This window comes from Phalacrocorax carbo, assembly GCF_963921805.1.
Source record: "Phalacrocorax carbo chromosome W unlocalized genomic scaffold, bPhaCar2.1 SUPER_W_unloc_4, whole genome shotgun sequence".
NCBI lineage: Eukaryota > Metazoa > Chordata > Aves > Suliformes > Phalacrocoracidae > Phalacrocorax > Phalacrocorax carbo.
The window spans coordinates 906,334-927,846 of record NW_026990255.1 but is presented as its reverse complement, the minus strand read 5'-3'; the positions used below and the strand labels follow the sequence as shown (position 1 = coordinate 927,846).

The 21,513-nt window shown below is 40.8% G+C and overlaps 1 protein-coding gene across 7 annotated transcripts in view; it reads right to left on the bottom strand.

The window, feature by feature from the left end:
• LOC135310873 (vasculin-like) overlaps positions 1–21,513 on the bottom strand; it is a 54,862-nt gene that overhangs the window by 29,182 nt on the left and 4,167 nt on the right. For 6 of the 7 annotated variants that reach the window (XM_064439958.1, XM_064439956.1, XM_064439957.1 and 3 more), the window contains exon 4: positions 602–721. In XM_064439958.1, the coding sequence (XP_064296028.1) occupies positions 602–664 (63 nt within the window). In that variant the 5' untranslated portion in view covers positions 665–721. Of the gene's footprint in view, positions 1–601; positions 2,207–21,513 lie in introns of those variants that run through there. The other variant, XM_064439960.1, reaches the window with a different exon arrangement.

Genomic DNA, 21,513 nt, shown 5'->3' with positions numbered 1-21,513 from the left:
ATAGCTCTTGCGCTTCCTGCTCCTGCCACTCCTATGGGGAGGAGTCTATCTTTCCATCACATCCCGTGATCTTCCGGTCGCCGATCCCTGTCTATTCCCCTACAACTACCAGTAGTAGCAACCATCCCACCAGCAACTGAAGAGCCATTTCAGAAGGTCTATTTCAAAAACATATTTTTTTTTTAATCACTTGAATGACAGAATAACACTTCTGTAAAATGTATAGAGGACAGAGCAAAATCAGAAGCAAGAACATTAAGCATATGCCTCTGTCTCGGTTCTTCTAGCACAAAATACTATAATTAATTTTAAACTCCTGATTAAGGCAATCTTAATCCAACAACAGCTCTGACAATGTGTCCAGGCACATACTTCTTTCCATGAAGTCAGATGCTCAAGCGAAAACCCCTACCAGAGGTATGAGCTTGATAACCAAGGTCCAACTATTTGCTGTTGCGACAGCAAGGCTTGGTAGATATCATCTGTTATCATCCTTCACATATTCATAAAGTGATTTGCATTTTTACTATGATTGAGGTTACGACATTCAGACTTCTCTAATAATGAGACTGCCTGTTCAAAAGACCAGTAAAGAGCATACCTTTGTTGATGATGGCAGAGTAGGAAAATTAAGCCAGGCTGGAGCGAAGTCATGCTGCGCCATTTAGGTCCAGTCTCTCCAAATCAATTAAACAAGGCTTCAGCACCTCATGGCAAGTCCCTGTAATTGGGGGAAAAAAACCAAACCAAACAAACAAAAAAACCCACACCACCAAACACCCAAGAAATTAGTACTTTTCAGATGCTTATCTTACAAGAGGATTACACTTGTGGCATTTTGACCATTATTTCCCTTCTGTTTTCTGGTATTATTTTCTCACACAGATCTGTTTTTAGAATCTAACTAGCCTCATCTCATTTATAGCATCTGTGCTTTTATTACCAAAGTGTCACACTAATCAAATATATCACAGGCATCATGAAAATACAACTGTAACATTCACTCCTTTATTTCCTCTTATAAATGGGATGAAACATCTTGTGTAAGGTCTGATCAGAAAGCTGTGGCAAAATTAGCTTGTTGAAATATTTTCCGGTACTATCTAGAATGGATTGCAGGAGCCATTTCATTAGCTTCCTAGAAGCTGATTTTTCAAATTAGTCCCTAAAAGTTAATTTTAGGGGCCACATTAAAGTTCCTTAATAAAAGACTAAATGCTCAGGACCACCACAAGCCATATTTTCTCTAGATTTAATGGAAACAGTGTTTACGTGTCCAGAAATACTGTCAAAATTCAGTAAAATTCTCCAGTTTGAAAATGGGCAAGAGAAGGTAATGGCTCAAGATAAAACCCAAGAGTACTTTTTCTACCCCATGCTCTCTCCACAGGTGGGAAAACATCTCTCAGCGAGCAAGAGAATGCAAGATAATGCAAACTATATTACCTGAAGCTGAACAATATCACAGAAAGGAAAGAAATAGATTCAACTGCCTGAATTATAAGGGTATGTGAATCATGCTCTGCAGCTAAATACTGCAAAATTGTCAATGACTCAAAAGCATTATATACACACTACTAGAAATTCAGCTAGTGAAAACATAATTAACATCCACTTGCATTTTACAGGGAGACCCAAATAAATGCATATTCCGCATCTCTGCACAACAGAGCGGAGATCTGTTAGTGAGCACAGATCTGTTAGTGAGCACAGATGGAGTTCACTTTAATCTAAAGCTGCTGTAATTTGAGTAAGTTTTAGTAAGAGCTGTGGAATGTGAACTTGATATCTGATAATTATTGTTGTATTCTGGCCTGAACAGGACTACTGCAGGCTTCCAGTGACAGAGGAGAATGTTCCAACTTCTAAAAGGAAGTATAGCAGATTTGTAAGCATTTAACTGCACTACTAAGTTGAGCTGCTAGTTCTTTTTTATGCAGTGAGCTCATACTAAAGTTTTTAGGTACCTCTGATACCAGAGTTAAACTATAAGGTAAGATGCACAAAATCCACTATCATTAAACAGAGACAAGTTTTAAACTACGTGTCACCCAAATAACTTGTTATAAATCACTCTACTGAAGTCATCCAACACACTCTTCTAAATTAATTTCAAAAGAAATTCCAGAGAAATTTTCTAAAGAATCCAATTATGTCAGACCAGTATTTTAAAAAAAAAAAAAAACCAAAACCACCCACCCACAAAAACAACACAAAAAAAAAACCCAAACCCAAAACACAGAAGTTCTAGAGTCATAGAATGCTCACTAAAATGGCTTCTCTTTCTAACAGGAACCAAGGTCACTTTTACTGATTAATCATGCTCAGCAACAGTATAGAAACAGAAGAGGATATATGTTTACAGATGAACCAATATAAGAGATGTTAAATTAAGAAACAGCAAATCAAATGTGAACAGACTACAGCAAGAAAAATTTTTTTTTTCCCTCCTTCCCTCAGATACAGTTCTCATCTCCAAGCAAGAGAATCATGAAATTTTTAGAAAGGACCAAGACAGGTATCAATACTGGAAGATCAGCACAACAACAATGATCTTCAGACCAAGGCACTTACAGTCTAGAAAACAAATGGAGAGATTAGGTTTATACCAAATAAGAACATAACAAAGAACCCAAAAAGCATTACCAAGTTCTTGGTGAATCGGCTATTAGGTATGGGATAACAAAAGCACTAACAATGTGATTTCTTAATAAATTAGCCTTACTGTTTTTAGAAAACTAGTCAAGCTTCCTAACACTACTATTTATCCAACTGCCATGAAAAAGTTTATTCTTAACTTACTAACATCCCTACCTTTTACCTTTGCACATAAATCAAGGGCTAAGGTGTCTCATGGTTTTAGCTGGGACAGAGTTAATTTTCTGCACTGTAGCCGGTATAGTGCTGTGCTTTGGACTTAGTATGAAAACAATGTTGATAACACACCGATGGCTTAGTTGTTGCTGGGTAGTGCTTGTACTAGTCAAGGACATGTCTAGCTTCCCATGCTCTGCTGGGTGCACAAGAAGCCAGGAGGGAAGGGGGCACAGCTAAGAGAACGGATTCAAACTGGCCAAAGGGATATTCCATATCATGTAACGTCGTGCCCAGTATGTTAACTGGGAGGGGCTGGCCAGGGGAGGGAGGCAGCAATCGGGGACCAGCAGCGTCGGTCGACGGGTGGTGGTCAGTTGTATCGTTTGTGTTTCTGTTTTTGTCCCTTTTCCTTTGTATTACATTATCATTATTGTTATTACTATAATAATCTTTATTATCACTATTATTTTACTTTAATTATTAAACTGTTCTTATCTCAACCCACAAGTCTGGTTGTTTTTTTTTTTGCTTTTGCTCTTCCGATTCTCTCCCCCATCCCAGAGGGGTGGGGGGAGTGAGCGAGCGGCTGCGTGGTGTTTAGGTGCCAGCTGAGGCTGAACCACGACAGTCCTTATTGGCGCCCAAGATGGAGCTCGAAGGGTTTGAGATAACAACAGTTGCTAGTCACAGCACTGAAAAATCTGTTCTCAACATTAGTTTGTCCAGACTATACCATGCTGATTGTAAAGTACACATTAAAAATTGCTGTTGGTTTTTGTACTTTGCTGAGCTCTGCAGCGATTAGAGATGTTTTGCCTAGGAGATTTGTTATTAAAACGCTGGCCTTGACCATTATCAGTTATTTGGGTCTTGCATGGAAGCTGTTACTGTACTTCAGCTACCACCTCCTGGAGACAATTAGCAATTATACCTCCTCCTCTGAGAGTTTTTTATGGAGCAAATACAGAGTGGCACCTTAGCTACCATCTTCTGTGATGCCTCTTCCTTTATTACAGGAACTTTTCAGCATCTTGAACATCCTTGGGTAGGTAAGATATATCTGTTGACATTGCTTTGGCAGACAGTGTCAGTTCTGTCTAAGGTTAATAAGCAAGTTAAGAATATCATCCAGAGATCTGCCCCAAGGCTCGATAGCTATGTGTGGCAGGGTATGTCGGATAGATTGGTGTGCTGGTTTTGGCTGAGAAGGGGTTAATTCTCCTCACCATGGGGGGTCGGCTACCTTTCCAGCTTCCATAGCTCTGCCGAGTGGCGGGGGGGGGGGGGGCTGGGAGGGGCGGAGCCATGGTGGGGGGCGGCTGACCCCGACTGGCTAATGGCAGGTTCATTCCATACCATGTGACACCATGACCAGTATATTAAGGGGGGGCAGTTTGCGGCTCGGGCATGGCGTCGGTCAGCGGGTGGTGAGGGGCTGCGTTGCGTGCGGTTTGTTTCGGCGGTTCATTCCCCCTCCCCCGGGGCTTTGTGCCTCTCGTTGTTCTCCTTTCCATTGCATTTCTATTGTTGTTTCTGTTAATTTTAATTATTAAACTGTTCTTATCCCAGCCCACGAGCGTTACCCTTCTGATTCTCTCCCCTATCTACCAGTGGGGGAGCGAGTGAGCGACTGTGTGGGGCTGAGCTGCCGACTAAACCATGACATACGGGCAAATGCCTAAGACGGTGGGCACCCCCAGTGTCGTGGGACTTCACCCCTGAAGAAGTGCAGAATTATGAAAAATTAGTAGAATATTTGGAGGAAGCATGTTGTCACCCTGGCAATCCCAGAAAGGTACAATCACTGCAATGTGCTGGGGCCTGGCCCATGCCTATCAAGCCCTATTTAACACTATTCAGTACCCCCAAGGGGAAGAGAAGGCCTCTGGATCTAAAATGACAAAGACAAGGAAAGTGAGAAGCACTGCGGCCACTCCAACCCCCGTGACAAGTGTTGCAGCTGAATCAGAGGATCAACCCATGCCAGTATCAGTCGCCCCTATACGCAAGAAGAAATCTTGGAAGAGAAAGTTAACTCATTTAGAAAGAGAGAGTGAAAAACCAGGGCCATTACAAGAACAGGAGAAAGAGGAAGAATGCGTACAAGAAACGGGAACTACCTGATCCCTATCCTTGAGTGAGTTGCAGGATATACGGAAAGGTTTCAGCCGTAGTTCAGGTGAGCACATTATCACCTGGCTGCTCCAATGCCAGGATAATGGGGCCAGCAGGCTAGAATTAGAGGGGAAGGAAGCCAAACAACTGGGATCCCTCTCTAGGCAAGGGGGCATTGACAAAGCACTTGGAAAAAGGAAACAATCCCTCAGCCTCTGGAGGCAAGTCCTGTCAAGTGCCAGAGAAAGGTACCCCTTCAAAGAAGATATTGTATTTCACCTAGGAAAACCGATGACCAATATAGAAATGTATCCATAACCTGAGGGAACTAGCCGTACTTGAGGTGAGTAATAGTGACCTAGACTATCAACAGTCATCCAAAGATCCAGAAGCAGCCCAGTGCACACGACCCATGTGGCGGATGTTTGTAGGGAGCGCACCATCAACGCATAGAAACTCATTGGCAATAATACCCTGGAAAGATGACGAGACACCAACGGTGGCAGAGTTGATTAATAAACTCCAGGAGTATGAAGCAAATCTCTGTTCCTCCCTCGACTCGGCTATGGAGAAACTGTCCTGGGAGTTCCAGCAATTCAATGAAGATAAGTCCTACTCCCCACCAGTAGGGACCCATATCTCAGCCGTTAGGGGTAAGCGTCCCTTTACTCAACAGAAAGGATACACATGACGGGACACCCCATGGTTTTACCTCCGTAACCACAGAAAGAACATGAAGAAGAGGAATGCAAAACCTACCGCAACCCTAGAGGCACGGGCACGTGAGCTGCAAGAAAAACAATCAGTCAGGGGCTCCTCCAGGGAAGCTACTGCTCCAGTTTCCAGTAAGCAAATCCCCAGACAGAGAAACAGAAGCACTGATTTTCATTCTGATCTTAATAGAAACACTTGTGATTCATATTTACAAGTGAGCAAAAATTGTCCGATCAGGACTAGAGGGGCCCTGCCTCCAGCTGGGTGGAGGAAAGGGATAACCGGGTTTACTGAACTGTGTGGATCCGATGGCCTGGCACGTCCGACCCACAGGAGTATAAAGCTTTAGTGGACACTGGTCCACAGCGCACCTTAATGCCATCAAACTAACTAGGGGAAGAACCCATCAGCATTGCTGGAGTGACAGGGGGATCCCCAGAGCTAACTGTATTGGAGGCCAAAGTGAGCCTAACTGGGAATGAGTGGCAAAAGCACCCCATTGTGACTGGCCCAGAGGCTCCGTGCATCCTTGGCATAGACTACCTCAGGAGAGGGTATTTCAAGGACCCAAAAGGGTACAAATGGGCTTTTGGTGTAGCTGCCTTGGAGACGGAGGAAAATAAACAGCTGTCTACCTTGCCTGGCCTCTAGAAGGACCCTTCTGTTGTGGGGTTGCTGAGGGTCAAAGAACAACAGGTGCTGATTGCCACCACAACAGTGCACCGGTGGCAATATCGGAGCAACCGAGACTCCCTGGTTCCCATCCATGAGCTGCTTCGTCGACTGGAGAGCCAAGGAGTGATCAGTAAGACCCTTTTACAAGTCCTATATGGCCACTGCAGAAGTCTAACGGAGAGTCTAATGGAGAGTGGAGGCTAACAGTAGACTATCGTGGCCTAAATGAAGTCACTCCAACATTGAGTGCTGCTGTGCCAGACATACTAGAACTTCAATACGAACTGGAGTCAAAGGCAGACAAGTGGTATGCCACAACTGATATTGCTCATGCATTCTTCTCAATCCCTCTGGCAGCAGAGTGCAGGCCACAGTTTGCTTTCATTTGGAGGGGCGTCCAGTATACCTGGAATCGACTGCCCCAGGGGTGGAAACACAGTCCTACCATTTGCCATGGACTGATCCAGACTGTACTGGAACAGGGAGAAGCTCCAGAACACCTTCAATACATTGATGACATCATTGTGTGGGGCAATACAGCAGAAGTAGTTTTTGAGAAAGGAGAGAAAATAGTCCAAATCCTTCCGAAGGCCGGTTTTGCCATAAAACAAAGCAAGGTGAAGGGACCCGCACAAGAGATCCAGTTCTTAGGAATCAAATGGCAAGATGGCCGTCGTCAGATTCCAATGGATGTGATCAACAAAATAGCAGCCATGTCTCCACCAACTAGCAAAAAGGAAACACAGTCATTTTTAGGCGTTGTGGGTTTTTGGAGAATGCATATTCCAAATTACAGTCTGATCGCAAGCCCTCTCTATCCAGTGACCCGGAAGAAGAATGATTTCAAATGGGGCCCTGAGCAACGACAAGCCTTTGAACAGATTAAACAGGAAATAGTTCATGCAGTAGGCCTTGGGCCAGTCCGGGCAGGACAAGATGTAAAAAAATGTACTCTACACCGCAGCCAGGGAGAATAGTCCTACCTGAAGTGTCTGGCAGAAGGCACATGGGGAGACCTGAGGTTGACCCCTATGGTTTTCGAGTCGGGGATACAGAGGGTACAAAGCCCGCTATACTCCAACTGAAAAAGAGATATTGGCAGCATATGAAGGGGTCCGAGCTGCTTCAGAAGTGGTTGGTACTGAAGCACAGTTGCTCCTGGCACCCCAACTGCCAGTGCTGGGCTGGATGTTCAAAGGAAACGTCCCCTCTACACATCACGCAACTGATGCTACGTGGAGTACATGGGTTGCACTGATCGCCCAACGGGCTCGAATACGAAACCCCAGTTGCCCAGGAATCTTGGAAGTGATTATGGACTGGCCAGAAGGCAAAGACTTTGGAATATCACCAGAGGACGAGGTGACACGAGCTGAAGAAGCCCCACTCTATAATAAATGTCAGAAGTTGAAAAGCAGTATGAAAGGCAGCGTCGGTCGGTGGGTGGTGAGCAGTTGTATCGTTCATGTTTCTGTGGGTTTCCTTTTTTTTCTTTCCCTTCCTTTTCCATTTTATTATATTAACATTATTGTCATAATAATAATTATTATTATAATTATTATTTTATTATAATTAAAGTGTGCTTATCTCAACCCACAAGTTCTATTGCTCTTCCGATTCTCTTCCCCATCCCACAGGGGTGAGGGGAGCGAGCAAGTGGCTGCGTGGTGTTTAGTTGCCAACTGAGGCTGAACCACAACAAGGTGAGACTTTGTGATCACCAGGTATCTAAGGACTGGAAAGGTGTTTTTAACCAAACTTTGTCCACAGCTCACTGAAACAAGGTACATATTTCTTCCCACAAAAATTAGTCTAAAAGCAGATTCAAGTGTTCCACATGTTCTCAGTTCTCCAACTAAAAGCTCTAAAAAGGTTTTTGATAGTGCTGCTGCGTGAAATGAATCAATCCCTTTTCTCCAGAACAGTATAGTGAAGTGACAAATAAAGAAGCCTGGGCCAAAACTAAGCAATACTTAGTGTGACAAGTCAGCAGCAGAATATCTGTAAATTTCAATAAACTCATAAAAGAAACTCTTAGGCCTAATTCTTCCAGCTAATTTTGGTAAAAGAACAATAACAAAATCATAGATGTACTTTTAGAACCAATTTCATAGGTTTACATTTAAAGACCTCCAAGAAAAGCAACTACTGAAGATACTGATCTCCACACCACTGAGGTTAAGGAAACACTTTCTCTCATCTGATTGTACATATTATTGGTCTGGCAATTAGATACAGGAAAATAGAGTATTTTCATTATTAAACCTTATTTACTCACTAACTTCTAAAAGGCACAAATACCCTATCTATAATTAAATTGGGCAACACACAGATCAGAAGAGGACAAATACTAATATCTTTTTTTAAAACTACATTTTAGAGTACACAGGCTACCCAGCTTTAAGTTGACAATACCATGTTTTACCAGGCTTCATAAATACTCTTATAGATGCTACCTTTCTGATTTTGCCAACAAGTTTGTCCTAGAATGCATTTTAATATCAAAATATTTTCACTACAAACATGAGGTCTGTTTTGATGATCTAGTAAATATCTGATGGCTCTAGGATACTCTTTAGTCTTAGGAAGATATTTTTGGTAAATTGAAAATAGCTCATAAAAAGTGAGAATTGGATGTCAGCAAGACCACTCTGCTGCCACAGACAGAATTTGCTATGCTTAAACCCTTTGTGATCAGCTTGGTTGCCAAACATCAGTTTGACTGATTCTTTGCTGCTTTCCAACTTAAGGTAGACCAACAACTGAGACTATTACTTTCCTTTGCAACATTCCCAGTATTGAACTACTTTTACATCACTAGAAAGGTTTCTTCTATAAGGTCTGACATAAGTCTTTTTTCCTGCTATTCAAGTCCATTTCTTCTCAAGCTATCCCCAGCAGAGACATTTCTGCATTGTGTCCCCCAAAACACTTGCAACCTCTATTCAGATTCATAGTATCTACAAATTTAATAAGCATACACTCCATTTCATGATTGAAATTATTAATAAAAATACTGAAGATACTTCTTTAGAAATTCACTTGATATATTCTTCCAGCCTGACATCAAACAAGAGCTGCCTTTACGAAGACTGAGGAGCCACTAAGGCAAACAGGTAACATTGATCAACAACTTAGAAAAACACTTCTGCCTTTCAGAAACATGAGACTGCCCTACTTCTAAATAAATTTTTTAAAAATTCATTTAAAGTATTTGAATAGAATGAAAGTAAATAATATGCACCCATACAAGCATTTACCGGAATTTGCTTTAATTATGCTGACAGAACACAAAACTCATTTGTCTGCTAGCAACCCTTCTCTTACATAAACATACAACAGATCAACCACTGTTCATTAATACTGATAAAAACAGCTGTTATACTCCCAGCATTAATATAGCTATCAGAAGTAAGCTTATTGAGGTAAGCTCCACAGATCTGAACACTATTCCACTGATTTCAGAAACTCTCTTGATAACAAAAGATCAGGCCCCAAACTCATAATTGAATGATGAATTCATCATTCCCTGGTAGCACAAACTCAAAATATACCTACCATTCTCTAACAAAAGTATCATAAAAGCTAACTTGGTTCAGGTTGTCTATTACTGAAGCAGAGCTGCACAATTCTAGAAAGGCAAGAAAGATACTGAAGTACTGTTATCCTCATACTGTTAACACTCAAACGCATTTAAGTTTCTTTAATCAGACTGGTCAAAATGTTCAGCCTAATCTCAGTAATAGTCTGTGGTGTCTGATTCAAGTACTGTGTAGTGACTTCAGAAAAGAAAGTCTTCCGTAGCCCATGAATTCAGATAAAATTTATCTTTTGCTGTGTTGAGGATAGCAGAATAGTTTACAGCAAAGAAAAAACTGCTCTCAAATTTTACTTCTTGTGGGATGTATCAGAGAAGTCTGTAGAGCATTTTGTTTCAGGTGACATGCAACAATTATTCCAATATTCAATTACATAAAATTTAAGTTTATAGTTTTGTGAAGTATGTTCTTCAATAATAAGGCAGTGAATGCCAAAGAATAAAGAACAGCTGGTTCCAAGTGATGTACAGTGAAGAGATTTGTCATAAATATAACTCAGTCACCCACTTTGAGCCACATGAGCAGCTGAAATAAGAACACTGCACTAAGTATGCTTAACCAACATCCAAAAAGGTTGGGCTACTAGGTTGTGGATTTTTTAGGGTTGAGTCAATAAGGTCCTTTTGCAACAGAAAGTATTTTTCACCAGTTTTAAAGCACCTGGAAATACACACTTTTTAAACTTATTTGTCTCATCTGAAGAGCATTCAGGAAAATTTAACATATTGCCTCTGTTTTAGAAAAAGTAGTAACATGCTGAGAAGCAGAAAGTCACTGTATGAAGTCAAGACTTCTACAAAAAGGCTAAGAAAAAACAGCTAGAGTCAACTCCCAAAACTGGAAAAAAAAACAAAAACAAAAAAATATGGAAACTAAACCGACTATTGTTAGTTTAGCTTGTGCTTACCAAATTAAGTAAAAAGAAATAAAATCTTAAACTGTACAGTCAATTTTCCCTGCAATACTACATTTTTCTTTTTTAAATCATCACAGAAAAAGATACAAGTAAAAGTCACACTTGGAATAACAGCACAGAAATTTAAAATTTTAGTTCATTATTGCATGAAGTATTTCAGTGATTGGGGACAAGAAAAGTCTAAAAACTACTTGGGCTTGCTTTGCCTCACAAAATTAGGACCTAAGTTGTATTTAAATAGTGGTTATAAACATCTGAAGGAGTAAATTCCACCAAGAAAAAAAAAAAAAAAGAGATGTCTTAATCCAAAACACCATAAGAATCACAAGAAGATACCAGTCATAACAGATTTAGGCCAAACACAGTTTTGAAGATCAGAAGAATAAAATTCTGGAACAACTTTAAGACTTAACACAAATTTGAACCTGACAATTCCTATTATGCTTATAAGTCAGAACTAATAATTGTAACTAAAGAGTTTAACATGTAACACAATGCATGTGCACAAAGATAACATTGTAATGATTAATCCAGTTTTTTCCCCATCTTAGGTAGTAACTAACTGTATGAGAATACCATTCCCCCAGCAAGTTTTTTTCCTCTCTCCCCTGCTACTTTAAATAGATCCAGTATTTAAAAACCAAAGTTTTTAAATGTGAAGACTGCGCACTACAACCAACATATATACAGTTTTTTCTGCAATAACACAGAATTCAATGTGGTACAAAAACAGAAAACACCCTGTATTCATGAACTTTCAGATTAATTTACTTTCAGATTACTTTAGCAAAGTGCTTCTTCAAGCTTCACCTTATATTACAATTTTCACATTACCTGCAACCTTTAATTCGCTATTACTGGGAAAAAATGTGACAGCCAAAATGACTAACATTTACGTTTTGTTTGCAAGCTAAAAACCTCCGTGCAGTTAGCACATAAGACAAGGGCATGAAATACATAGATCAAGGAGATCCAGTTGAACAAACTACTCAAAAGAGCATTATGGAACACAATTTCTCACATTTGTGTAGTTTCTTGCAGTAAAAAAATATCTTTTTAAATTATCTTTTCCCCCTATGTTTACCGGGGGGAACCACAAACCAAAAAAACCCCACACCACACATGGGATGCTTACTCATTCTCATACCATTTGTCTTAAATTAGGGAATCCTGCCACCACAACTATATCAGTTACATGTTTCACCCTCCTTTACTCCTGAACAACTTCACCAAATCAGCAGACTGGCAATATGTGGCAGTAGTTTCTAACCACTACTGAAGCATGAGAGAGCACATTAAAGGCTAAGCATACTGCAGAACCCTAGCAAGCATCTGTTAGTCCAGCTCATATCTCTGTGTAGCACATTAAAAAAAAAAAAGGGAAGAGAGTACAGGCAAATACCAAACTCATTACAGAGAGAGTAATTGTAGAGTCACTACAGACAGAATCAGGTGCAGTTATTAACTCACTTAGCAGCAGCACTGAACCAGTGTCCTGGTTTCAGCTGGGATAGAGTTAAATTTCTTCGTAGTAGCTAGTATGGGGCTATGTTTTGGATTTTTGCTGGAGACAGTGGTGATAATGTGGAGATGTTTTGGCTGTTGCTAAGTAGCACTTACACTGGTCAAGGAATTTTTCAGCTTCCCATGCTCTGCCAGGGGCACAAGAAGCTGGGAGGGGACACAGCCAGGACAGCTGACCCCAACTCACCAAAGGGATATTCCATACCATATGACATTATGCTCAGTATATAAAGCTGGGGAAGAAAGAGGAAGGTAGGGGACGTTTGGAGTAATGGCATTTGTCTTCCCAAGTAACTGTTACATGTGATGGAGCCCTGTTTTCCTGGAGATGGCTGAACACCTGCCTGCCCATGAGAATTAGTGAATAAATTCCTTGTTTTGCTTTGCTTGTGCACATGGCTTTTGCTTTACCTATTAAACTGTCTTTATCTCAAACCATGTGTTGCCTCACTTTTACTCTTCTGATTCTCTACCCCATCCCACCAGGGGGGAGTGAGCGAGCAGCTGCGTGGTGCTTGGTTGCTGACTGGGGCTAAACCCCAACAACCAGGAAGCAGTTGTGCTGGCAAAAGCCACGGAGCAAAAAAGATAAGGCAAGTACACAGACCTAGACATTTTTGTTTCCATCTATGAAATGCTGGGAACAATTAGAACTGACAAAGCTTTAAAACAAAACAAAGCCCAAGTCTCCAACTCAAACACTGGAACCTTTATGATCTAACCTGATGTTGTGGTTTAGTCCCAGTCAGCAACTAAATACCACACAGCCACTCGCTCACTCCTCCCACCCCTGTGGGATGGGGGAGAGAATCAGAAGGGCCAAAGTAAGAACATCTCACAGGTTGAGATAAGAACAGTTTAATAATTAAAACAGTAATAGCAATAATAATAATGGTAATATAATGAAAAAGAAAATAACAAGAGAGAGAAAGAGAGATGAACCCTTGGGAGGAGGGAAAAAACACCCAAAAATCCAAACAACACCTAATACAACCGCTCACCACCCGCTGACCGACACTGTTGGTCCCCGAGCCACGATTGCTTCCCTCCACCGGCCAGCTCCCCCAGTTAACATACTGGGCATGATGTTACATGATATGGAATATCCCTTTGGCCGGTTTGAATCCGTTCTCTTAGCTGTGCCCCCTCCCCTCCCGGCTTCTTGTGCACCCGGCAGAGCATGGGAAGCTAGAAATGTCCTCAAGTAGTATAAGCACTACCTAGCAACAACTAAAACATCTGTGTTATCAACATTATTTTCATATGAAGTTCAAAGCACAGCACTATGCCAGCTACAGTGAAGAAAATTAACTCTATCCCAGCTAAAACCATGACACCCTACTTCCTTCACATACTAGAAATTCACGTCTCCTGCACTGCTACTGCTAACACAGTGGAACAATAGTAATTTCCTTTACAAATGTCTCCAACCTAGCCTTAAACATATCAAGAAAACAAAGGACACTGAGGTCTGGAATAAACTGGTTACACTAAAATTTAGTGATCACTTTTGCTCCATTATAAAGATGATCCTTAATTCAAAATTTCTTCTATCTTCACATCCATTCATCAGATCTTTCTAGCATTAGAAATCCCCCCCCGTATATTTGTCTATTCACACAACACTAAAAATAGCTAAACAGCATCTCTGGAAGCGTGTAATACTCTTCAGGAGTTGGAAAAAGGACTCCTGTTCCATGTTTTGTTTTCTAGAAACAGGTCAAATAAGAAAAAATGAGCCTGATTATTAAAGTACAGATTCCTGAAAGGACTGTGGCATATAAGGTAACATGCACTCACATTTAACTGCTGTGATTTTTTGGAGACTATTTTCATTTTTGTTTTCAATGGTTTAAATAGCTCTAACTAGAGGAAATGCATTTGGTATCACATTTTTAATATATTTAACTATAAACACTATAACAATGTTGTGACTCATAAGAATCAAGCGTAAAAACATGTAATCCTACCTTTTATTTTCCCACACCCACACCAATTACAGATTATAAGAGGAATGTCTCAACAATGCAGCTCTTCAATTTATCACAGACAGGGTTATGAACTTTAAGCATCACCTTGTAACGAAACATTGCTACCTTGTAACATCCTTTTGAAGGCATAACTACTCTTGTCTCAACAGCATTAACGAATACAGTCTCCCTCATAATTTTCACTGTCACATAATTTTACATGAGAAAAATATGATTTTGATGGCTTACTAATTCTAAATCTGGAAAGTATCTTCTGAAAAATTAAAATGGAACATCCATAGTGTTTTGAAAGACTGAGAATCAACTCGTACTTCCTTCAAAGATCAAAAAGAATATCAGCCTCTCCCCATAAGAAAGATGCTCCAGTCCCTTAATCAACTTTGCGGCTCTTTGCCAGACTCACTCCACTAGGTCTATATCTTTCTTGTACAAGGGAGCCTATAACTGGACATAGCACCCTGTGTGGCCTCACCAGTTGTGGTGCCTTGACCCTGGTTGGATGCCAGATGCCCAAAGCTGCTCTATCACTTCCCCTCCTCAGCTGGACAGGGGAAAGAAAATATAATGAAAGGCTCATGGGTCAGAATAAGGACAGGGAGAGATCACTCACCAGTTACCATCATGGGAAAAACAGACTCAACTTGGGGAAATTAGCTTAATGTATTAACAATTAAATCAGAGTAGGGTAATGAGAAAATAAAACCAAATCTTAAGACACCTTCCCCCCACCCCTCCCTTCTTCCCAGGCTCAACCTCACTCCCGATTTTCTCTACCTCCTCCCCCTCAGCAGCACAGGGGGATAGGGAATGGGGGTTGTGGTCAGTTCATCACACATTGTTTCTGCTGCTCCTTCCTCCTCATGTTCTTCCCATGCTCCAGCGTGGGGTCCCTCCCACAGGAGACAGTCCTCCACAAACTGCTCCAACATGGGTCCTTCCCATGGGCTGCAGTTCTTCACAAACTGCTCCAGCACAGGTCCTTCCCATGTGTCCTCTCCATGGGGTGCAGTCCTTCAGGAACAGACTGCTCCAGCATGGGTCCCCCACAGGGTCACAAGTCCTGCCAGCAAACCTGCTCCAGTGTGGGCTCCTCTCTCCATGGGGTCCCAGGTCCTGCCAGGAGCCTGCTCCAGCACAGGCTCTCCATGGGGTCACAGCCTCCCTCAGGGCACATCCACCTGCTCCAGTGTGGGGTCCTCCACAGGCTGCAGGTGGATATCTGCTCCACCATTAACCTCCATGGGCTGCAGTGGGACTGCCTGCCTCACCACGGTCTTCACAGGAATCTCTGCCCTGGCACCCGGAACACCTCCTCCCCCTTCTTCATTGACCTTGGTGTCTGCAGAGTTGTTCCTTTCACATATTGTCACTCCTCTCTCCCAGCTGCTGTTGCACAGCAGGTTTTTTCCCCTTCTTAAATATGTTATCCCAGCGGCACTACCACCATCACAGATTGGCTCAGCCTTGGCCAGCAGCAGGTCTGTTTTGGAGCAGGGCTGACACTGGTTCCATCGGACATAGGGGAAGCTTCTAGCAGCTTCTTCTAGCAGCTTCTCACAGAAGCCCCCCGTAGCGCGCGCACACACACACCCCCCCACACACACACCCCCAAAAAAAAAAAACAACCTCGCCACGCAAACCCAATACACCAGTGTTAAGTAGAGAAGGATGAACTTCCCTTGATCTGCTGGCAATGCTCTTCCTAATGTCCTAATGTAGCCCGTGGTGCTGTTGGCTGCCTTTGTTGTGAGGATGCGTTGCTGGCTCATAGCTTGTTGTCCAACAGAACCCCCAGGTTGTTCTCTGCACAGCTGATCAGCCCCCAGCATGTACTGACATATGCAGCTACTACTCCCCAGATGCAGGACTTTGCATTTCCCCCTTTGCTGAACCTCATGAGGATCCTCTGTCCAGTTCTCTAGCCTGTCCAGGTTTCTCTGAATGGCAGCACAGGCTTCTAGTATATCAGCCACTCCTCCCCATTTTGTATGATCTCAAACCTGCTAGGGTAAACTCTGCCCCATGGTCCAGGTCATTAATTAAGATCTTAAATAGTTCTGGCTCCAGTATTGAACCCTGGGGGTACAAGACTAATTACTTCCTTCAAATGCTCTTTGTGCCACTGATCATAACCCTGAGGGGCTGGGCCTAGCCATTCAGCCAGTTTTTTATACACTTAACTGTTCACTTCTCTAACACATACTTTGTCAGCTTCTCTATGAGAATATCACAGAAGACAGTGTCAAAAGCCTTACTGAAGTCAAGATAAACAACATCCATTGCACCCTTCATCTACCAAGCTAGTCACCTCATTGTAGAGGGCTACTAGCTTGGTTAGGCATGATATCCCCTTCATAAAGCTATGCTGACTGCTCCCACTCACCTTCTTGTCCTTCATGTGTTTGGAAATATTAGTTGCTCTACCACCTTCCCATGGACTGTAAGTGAGGCTGACCAACCTGTAGTTCCCTGGATCCTCCTTCTTACCCTTTTTGATGAAAGGATTGACATTCGCTCTCTTCTAGTACTCAAGAGCCTCTCCCGATCACCATGACCTCTCAAAGATAATCAAGAATGGCCTTGCAAGGACATCAGCCAGCTCCTTCTGCGCTCGTGGGTGCATCCTGTCAGGCCCCATGGACTTATGTATGTCTTACTTAAGTATTCCCTAATCTGATCCTCCTCCACCAAGGGTGGAGAAAAAAAAAAGCATAGCAGAACTTTAAGATGACAAGGACATGAAATCAGAGACCATCCCACCCAATTTTAAGGGCATGTTGTTTAACTTGTCTAACCAGTATTTAGCTGGCAGAGGAAAGACAGTCTAGTCCCACTGGTACTGAACAGGTCCAACTTCAGGAAGGTCTCTTCAGTGTACAAAATAAAAATATTTCCCTAGCCCAGAAAGGTATCTTCAACATTTAAGACAGATTTCGTTATTGTTGGCAAGATACATTTGATAACACTATTTGTCTGAACTACCTACACTAGTTTGTCTAACAAATTTTAAAATAATGCTAAAAATTAGGGAAAAAAATCCTTGTCAACTGAACCCATCTCACCAGAAACTAGAGACAAGGAAAAATAGTTCTGCATTTTCAGCTTCTATACTTCTCACACTCTGTGGATAGCCTAAATTATTTTACAGGAAGCAGTCTGTATTTGTAGGTATCTCAGAGATTGTTAGAAGATGATTAAAAGAAAAGGCAATATAAACTCAAATAGGTAAGAATACTTGAAGCTTGTGAGTAGAGCAGTAAGGTTATTAACAGAAAAAAATTAAGGAAGCTTTAAGATGTGAATTCCCACAGTTAGAAAGGCGATATAAATTCAGCTTTCTTTATACTCCCCGAAGACCAGTTTGGAACTTCAGTCTATTGATTTGCATAGAGAAATCCATGAACAGAATAAATGTTAAAAGCACATGGACATATGCACATATACAGATTTCAGAAAAATCTAAAATTAGCATGTACACATATCTAAGCGGCACATACCCTATGATCTTTTACCTAATGCCTCACAGATTATTAGCATAAGTACAGCACACCACAAATTGCATGTTGAACCTCAACTCCACCCCTCAGCTACACACTTGTTTGATAACCCACCTTCACCTTGTCATCATAATTTTTAGTATAAAATTTATAAATGGGGTAAAAGAAGGTTGCACGCCATCACAATTGAAATATAATATAGTGTTGTTATGAGAGTAGAAAAATAAAAGGTTATATGTTAGTGTCTCAAGTCTGTTGCTACTGCTTTGCTTCCTTGGTAATGAGCTACAGCAAGTATATCACATCCTTATTAACTCAGGAAGACAAACCAAGCATATATGAATTTCAGAGGGGCCCAATAAGCAGGTCTGTATGACATCTTAGAAAAGATCAGCCATCTACAAGAAGGGAAGGGAGACACAATTTTCTATAAGGGAATTAAGACTGAATGTTCACTATCAGAGATATGCCAAATATCAACTGTACTGCATTTCACAACAACAAGAGAAAGCTATTTGCCAAGGTCAAATTTTTTTTCCTCCTGAAGAAGCATCAGCAGCAGGCAAAGTTCTCACTAAAACAGAGCAACTCTGGAATAACAGAGCTACAGAATAAATTGACCCTTCAGTTCTCCCATCTTGGGCCAGCTTCAAATGTTTACTTCACCTACTTAGCATCAGCCACAGAACTATAAAGTTTTGCTCTGAATTCGGCAAAGAAACTATATGCTCAAATCCTAACCATCAGACTACACAGTCTCTCTTCTTCAGAAACAGAAGCGTTCAGGATTTTTCTCAACCAAGCAAGTCATTAAAATAACCTACTCCATCAAAAGTTTTTTTCCTTCTGCCACAACCCACCCCCCCACCCCCATTTTCTTTCGAACTGAAAATTTCTTGTGATAAAATATCCTTCCCTGTTATCTCTAGTCAAGAGTAGCGCTAATTTGAAGTTGGTAAGTGCAAGCTTTAAATACTTTTGTTTAAACCCTATACATCTCAAATTTTATTCTCCTTCAAAAACAGAGCTCATCAGAGATCTTCCTTACTCCATCATTCATTTAGTTTGAACAAAGCAAAACAAGCTAATTTCAAGTTGTTCTTTTACTATCCAAAATTTGTATATTATTAAAAGAGAAAAGAATATTCAAACCCTAACACAAGCTTTATGGAGTTTTTGAAAACAGAAGCATTTCTACTGATCACAAATTGCTGCAAAAGCATGACAACTACTTGAACTAAAGATTATTTATTTCCCTTATTTTCTCTCCATGTAAATACACAGCCACAACAAAAGAATAAGCTTCAATCTTTACAACCAACCTTTTAACACTTTGAAAGGACAATGTGCATGTCACCCCTCCACTACATTTCAATGATAATTTACAAACAAGTTTAAGTTTGGATACGGTAATTCTCTCAAGTTCTTTGGTTCTCTAAAATTTATTGTCAAAGACTCACACCTCCAATAAAAGGAAAGGGAGTTGAACCTTTAAAGGTCTTCTCTCCCAGTGGTTCAACAGACATTAACAAGTTCCGAACAATTCAGCTGAAGCCTCTTCTTCTAACAGTGGACAATGAGGAAGTATAAAAGAAAATATCCATCATTTTTTTAATTTACCTTCTTGCCTCATCTTTAAAAAAAAAAATTAAAATATGAGAACTAAAGCTTCCTGCAGAACACTGAGCATGGGACAAAGCCCTCTGTCAAATTTGAACACCTCCAAAAGTCTTATGACATGCCAGGGTATGAGAAATGTATGGAATCAAACAGTCAATTTTTAAACCATAAAAAAACCAACACATTTTCTAGTACAGACACAGCCCTGAAACCTAGCTTTACAGTGAGTGACTTAGCAAAACCAAACAAAACCACCTAAGAAAAACCCACCTTCATTTCTACTTAGGGCTCAAATTCCTTATGTGAGGATGAATCAACTGAAGTGCACTCACTACCTTTGTTTTGCGTAAGGAGCTAGAATGTCAGCAGACTTGGTGGGACACTGGTGTCCTAAAAATCCCAACCACTGCTCCTTATCATACAGTCCCCTTTCTGTATATAGATATGGTTCACTAGCAACAGGATTTACATCACTTCTGTGAATCAAATATTTTTGTCACAAAAACCAAAACATCTTTTAGGAAATCTTTTAGAAATAGCCAAAGTTAGTAAGCTTAAAATACCTTGATCATCACTTTTATCCAAAAAAGTTTTTCCTTCTTGCACTGTACCAAAATGTAAATTAAAAAGAGCTAACTATTCTCTAACACAGAATAACTTCACATTTGAAGGTAAACTGCAACCAGGTTCCTTCTGCTTGAAATCCTACGCTTGCAGTACCATCTAGCAGAAAGCTGGATAAACACTAATCTCTTGTCCTCTGCAAGGTTGGAAGTCCAAAAGCTGAAGTGTTAGTGCACTAACATCACCACCCAGTTCAGCATACATTATGTAACAAAATCATCAGGAATGCTTTTGCACTTAGGAGTCTTCACAAGGATCTGAAGAAAAAGCAGTTGGAAAAGGCGGCAGTTTTGAAATATCCTGAGTATATAAAGCAGAAAAACTACTCTATATAATTTCAGCTGTTTCCCAGACTATGTTTACCCAAAATATGAAAGGAGATGATTGTGGAAGACTTGATAGCACCATATAGGGCATTATCATCAGTCACTGTGTAATACTACTGCTCAAAACCACAAAACAAACTGTGTGCCAAGTCTCATTCAAGTTCATTTATAAGGTCTGCAAATAGTTCTCCTTGCAGGACAGAATTTACCCCTAGTACTAAAAAATAAAGAGCTAAGAGCAACTTCCCCAGAAATTATTGATGAACTATCACTGTCAAACTGTTTTATCCATACATTTTAAACAGAAGAATCTCACTACAATGAAGAGGGAAAAAAAGAGAGCTTAAAGCACATTATCTTGTGAAGTACTAACACAGCTAAGTATCTACACAATTTCCCTATATCATTTTACAGATTTAATTCCACTTAAGCTTTGCTGCAAGTTTAAACTCTGCTTACTCTTAAAAGCTTCCACCAGCAGTTTTTTCACACAGCAGAGCAGCCTACACCATTCAAGACAATTTCTCAGTACAAGTGTACCCATTTTAGGATCCTACCAGAATAAAAACATCAGTAAAAGAGCCAAGCTGCTGACAGTTATTCCAGTACAAAAGCTATGTTTACATCAAGGCTTAAAGTATAAGCTCTCTGGGGCAAGGTCCTAATCTTCATAGTTGCCTGCAAACCACTTAACAGACTGACAGCATTATACAAATAAAAACCTAAAGAAGGAATTCAAGTGGACCAGCATGCCAAGCATTTTCTCCTCAGTGGTCCTCACCCAAGTATGAATTTTGCTTATGGTACAAGGGCACAGCTGTAAAACATGCCTAAATCTGTGTGAAATACATACACATACAAATAAGAACAACTGCACTTCCCAAGTGCAAACACGGTGAAAAGAAAAGAATTATCCTACCAGCAACCAAAAAGATGTAAAGAAAGTTAATTTAATAAAGCTAAAAGGCAAACTCTTCAAAACATCCAGAAGAGTCCAGATAAAGATGTCACTACTTTGTAAATAGAGGGAATGCAGTTTCTTGATTTCAGTGAGAACCTCTTGTCAAGAGGTAAAAGTGTCTCATAGCACTGAAA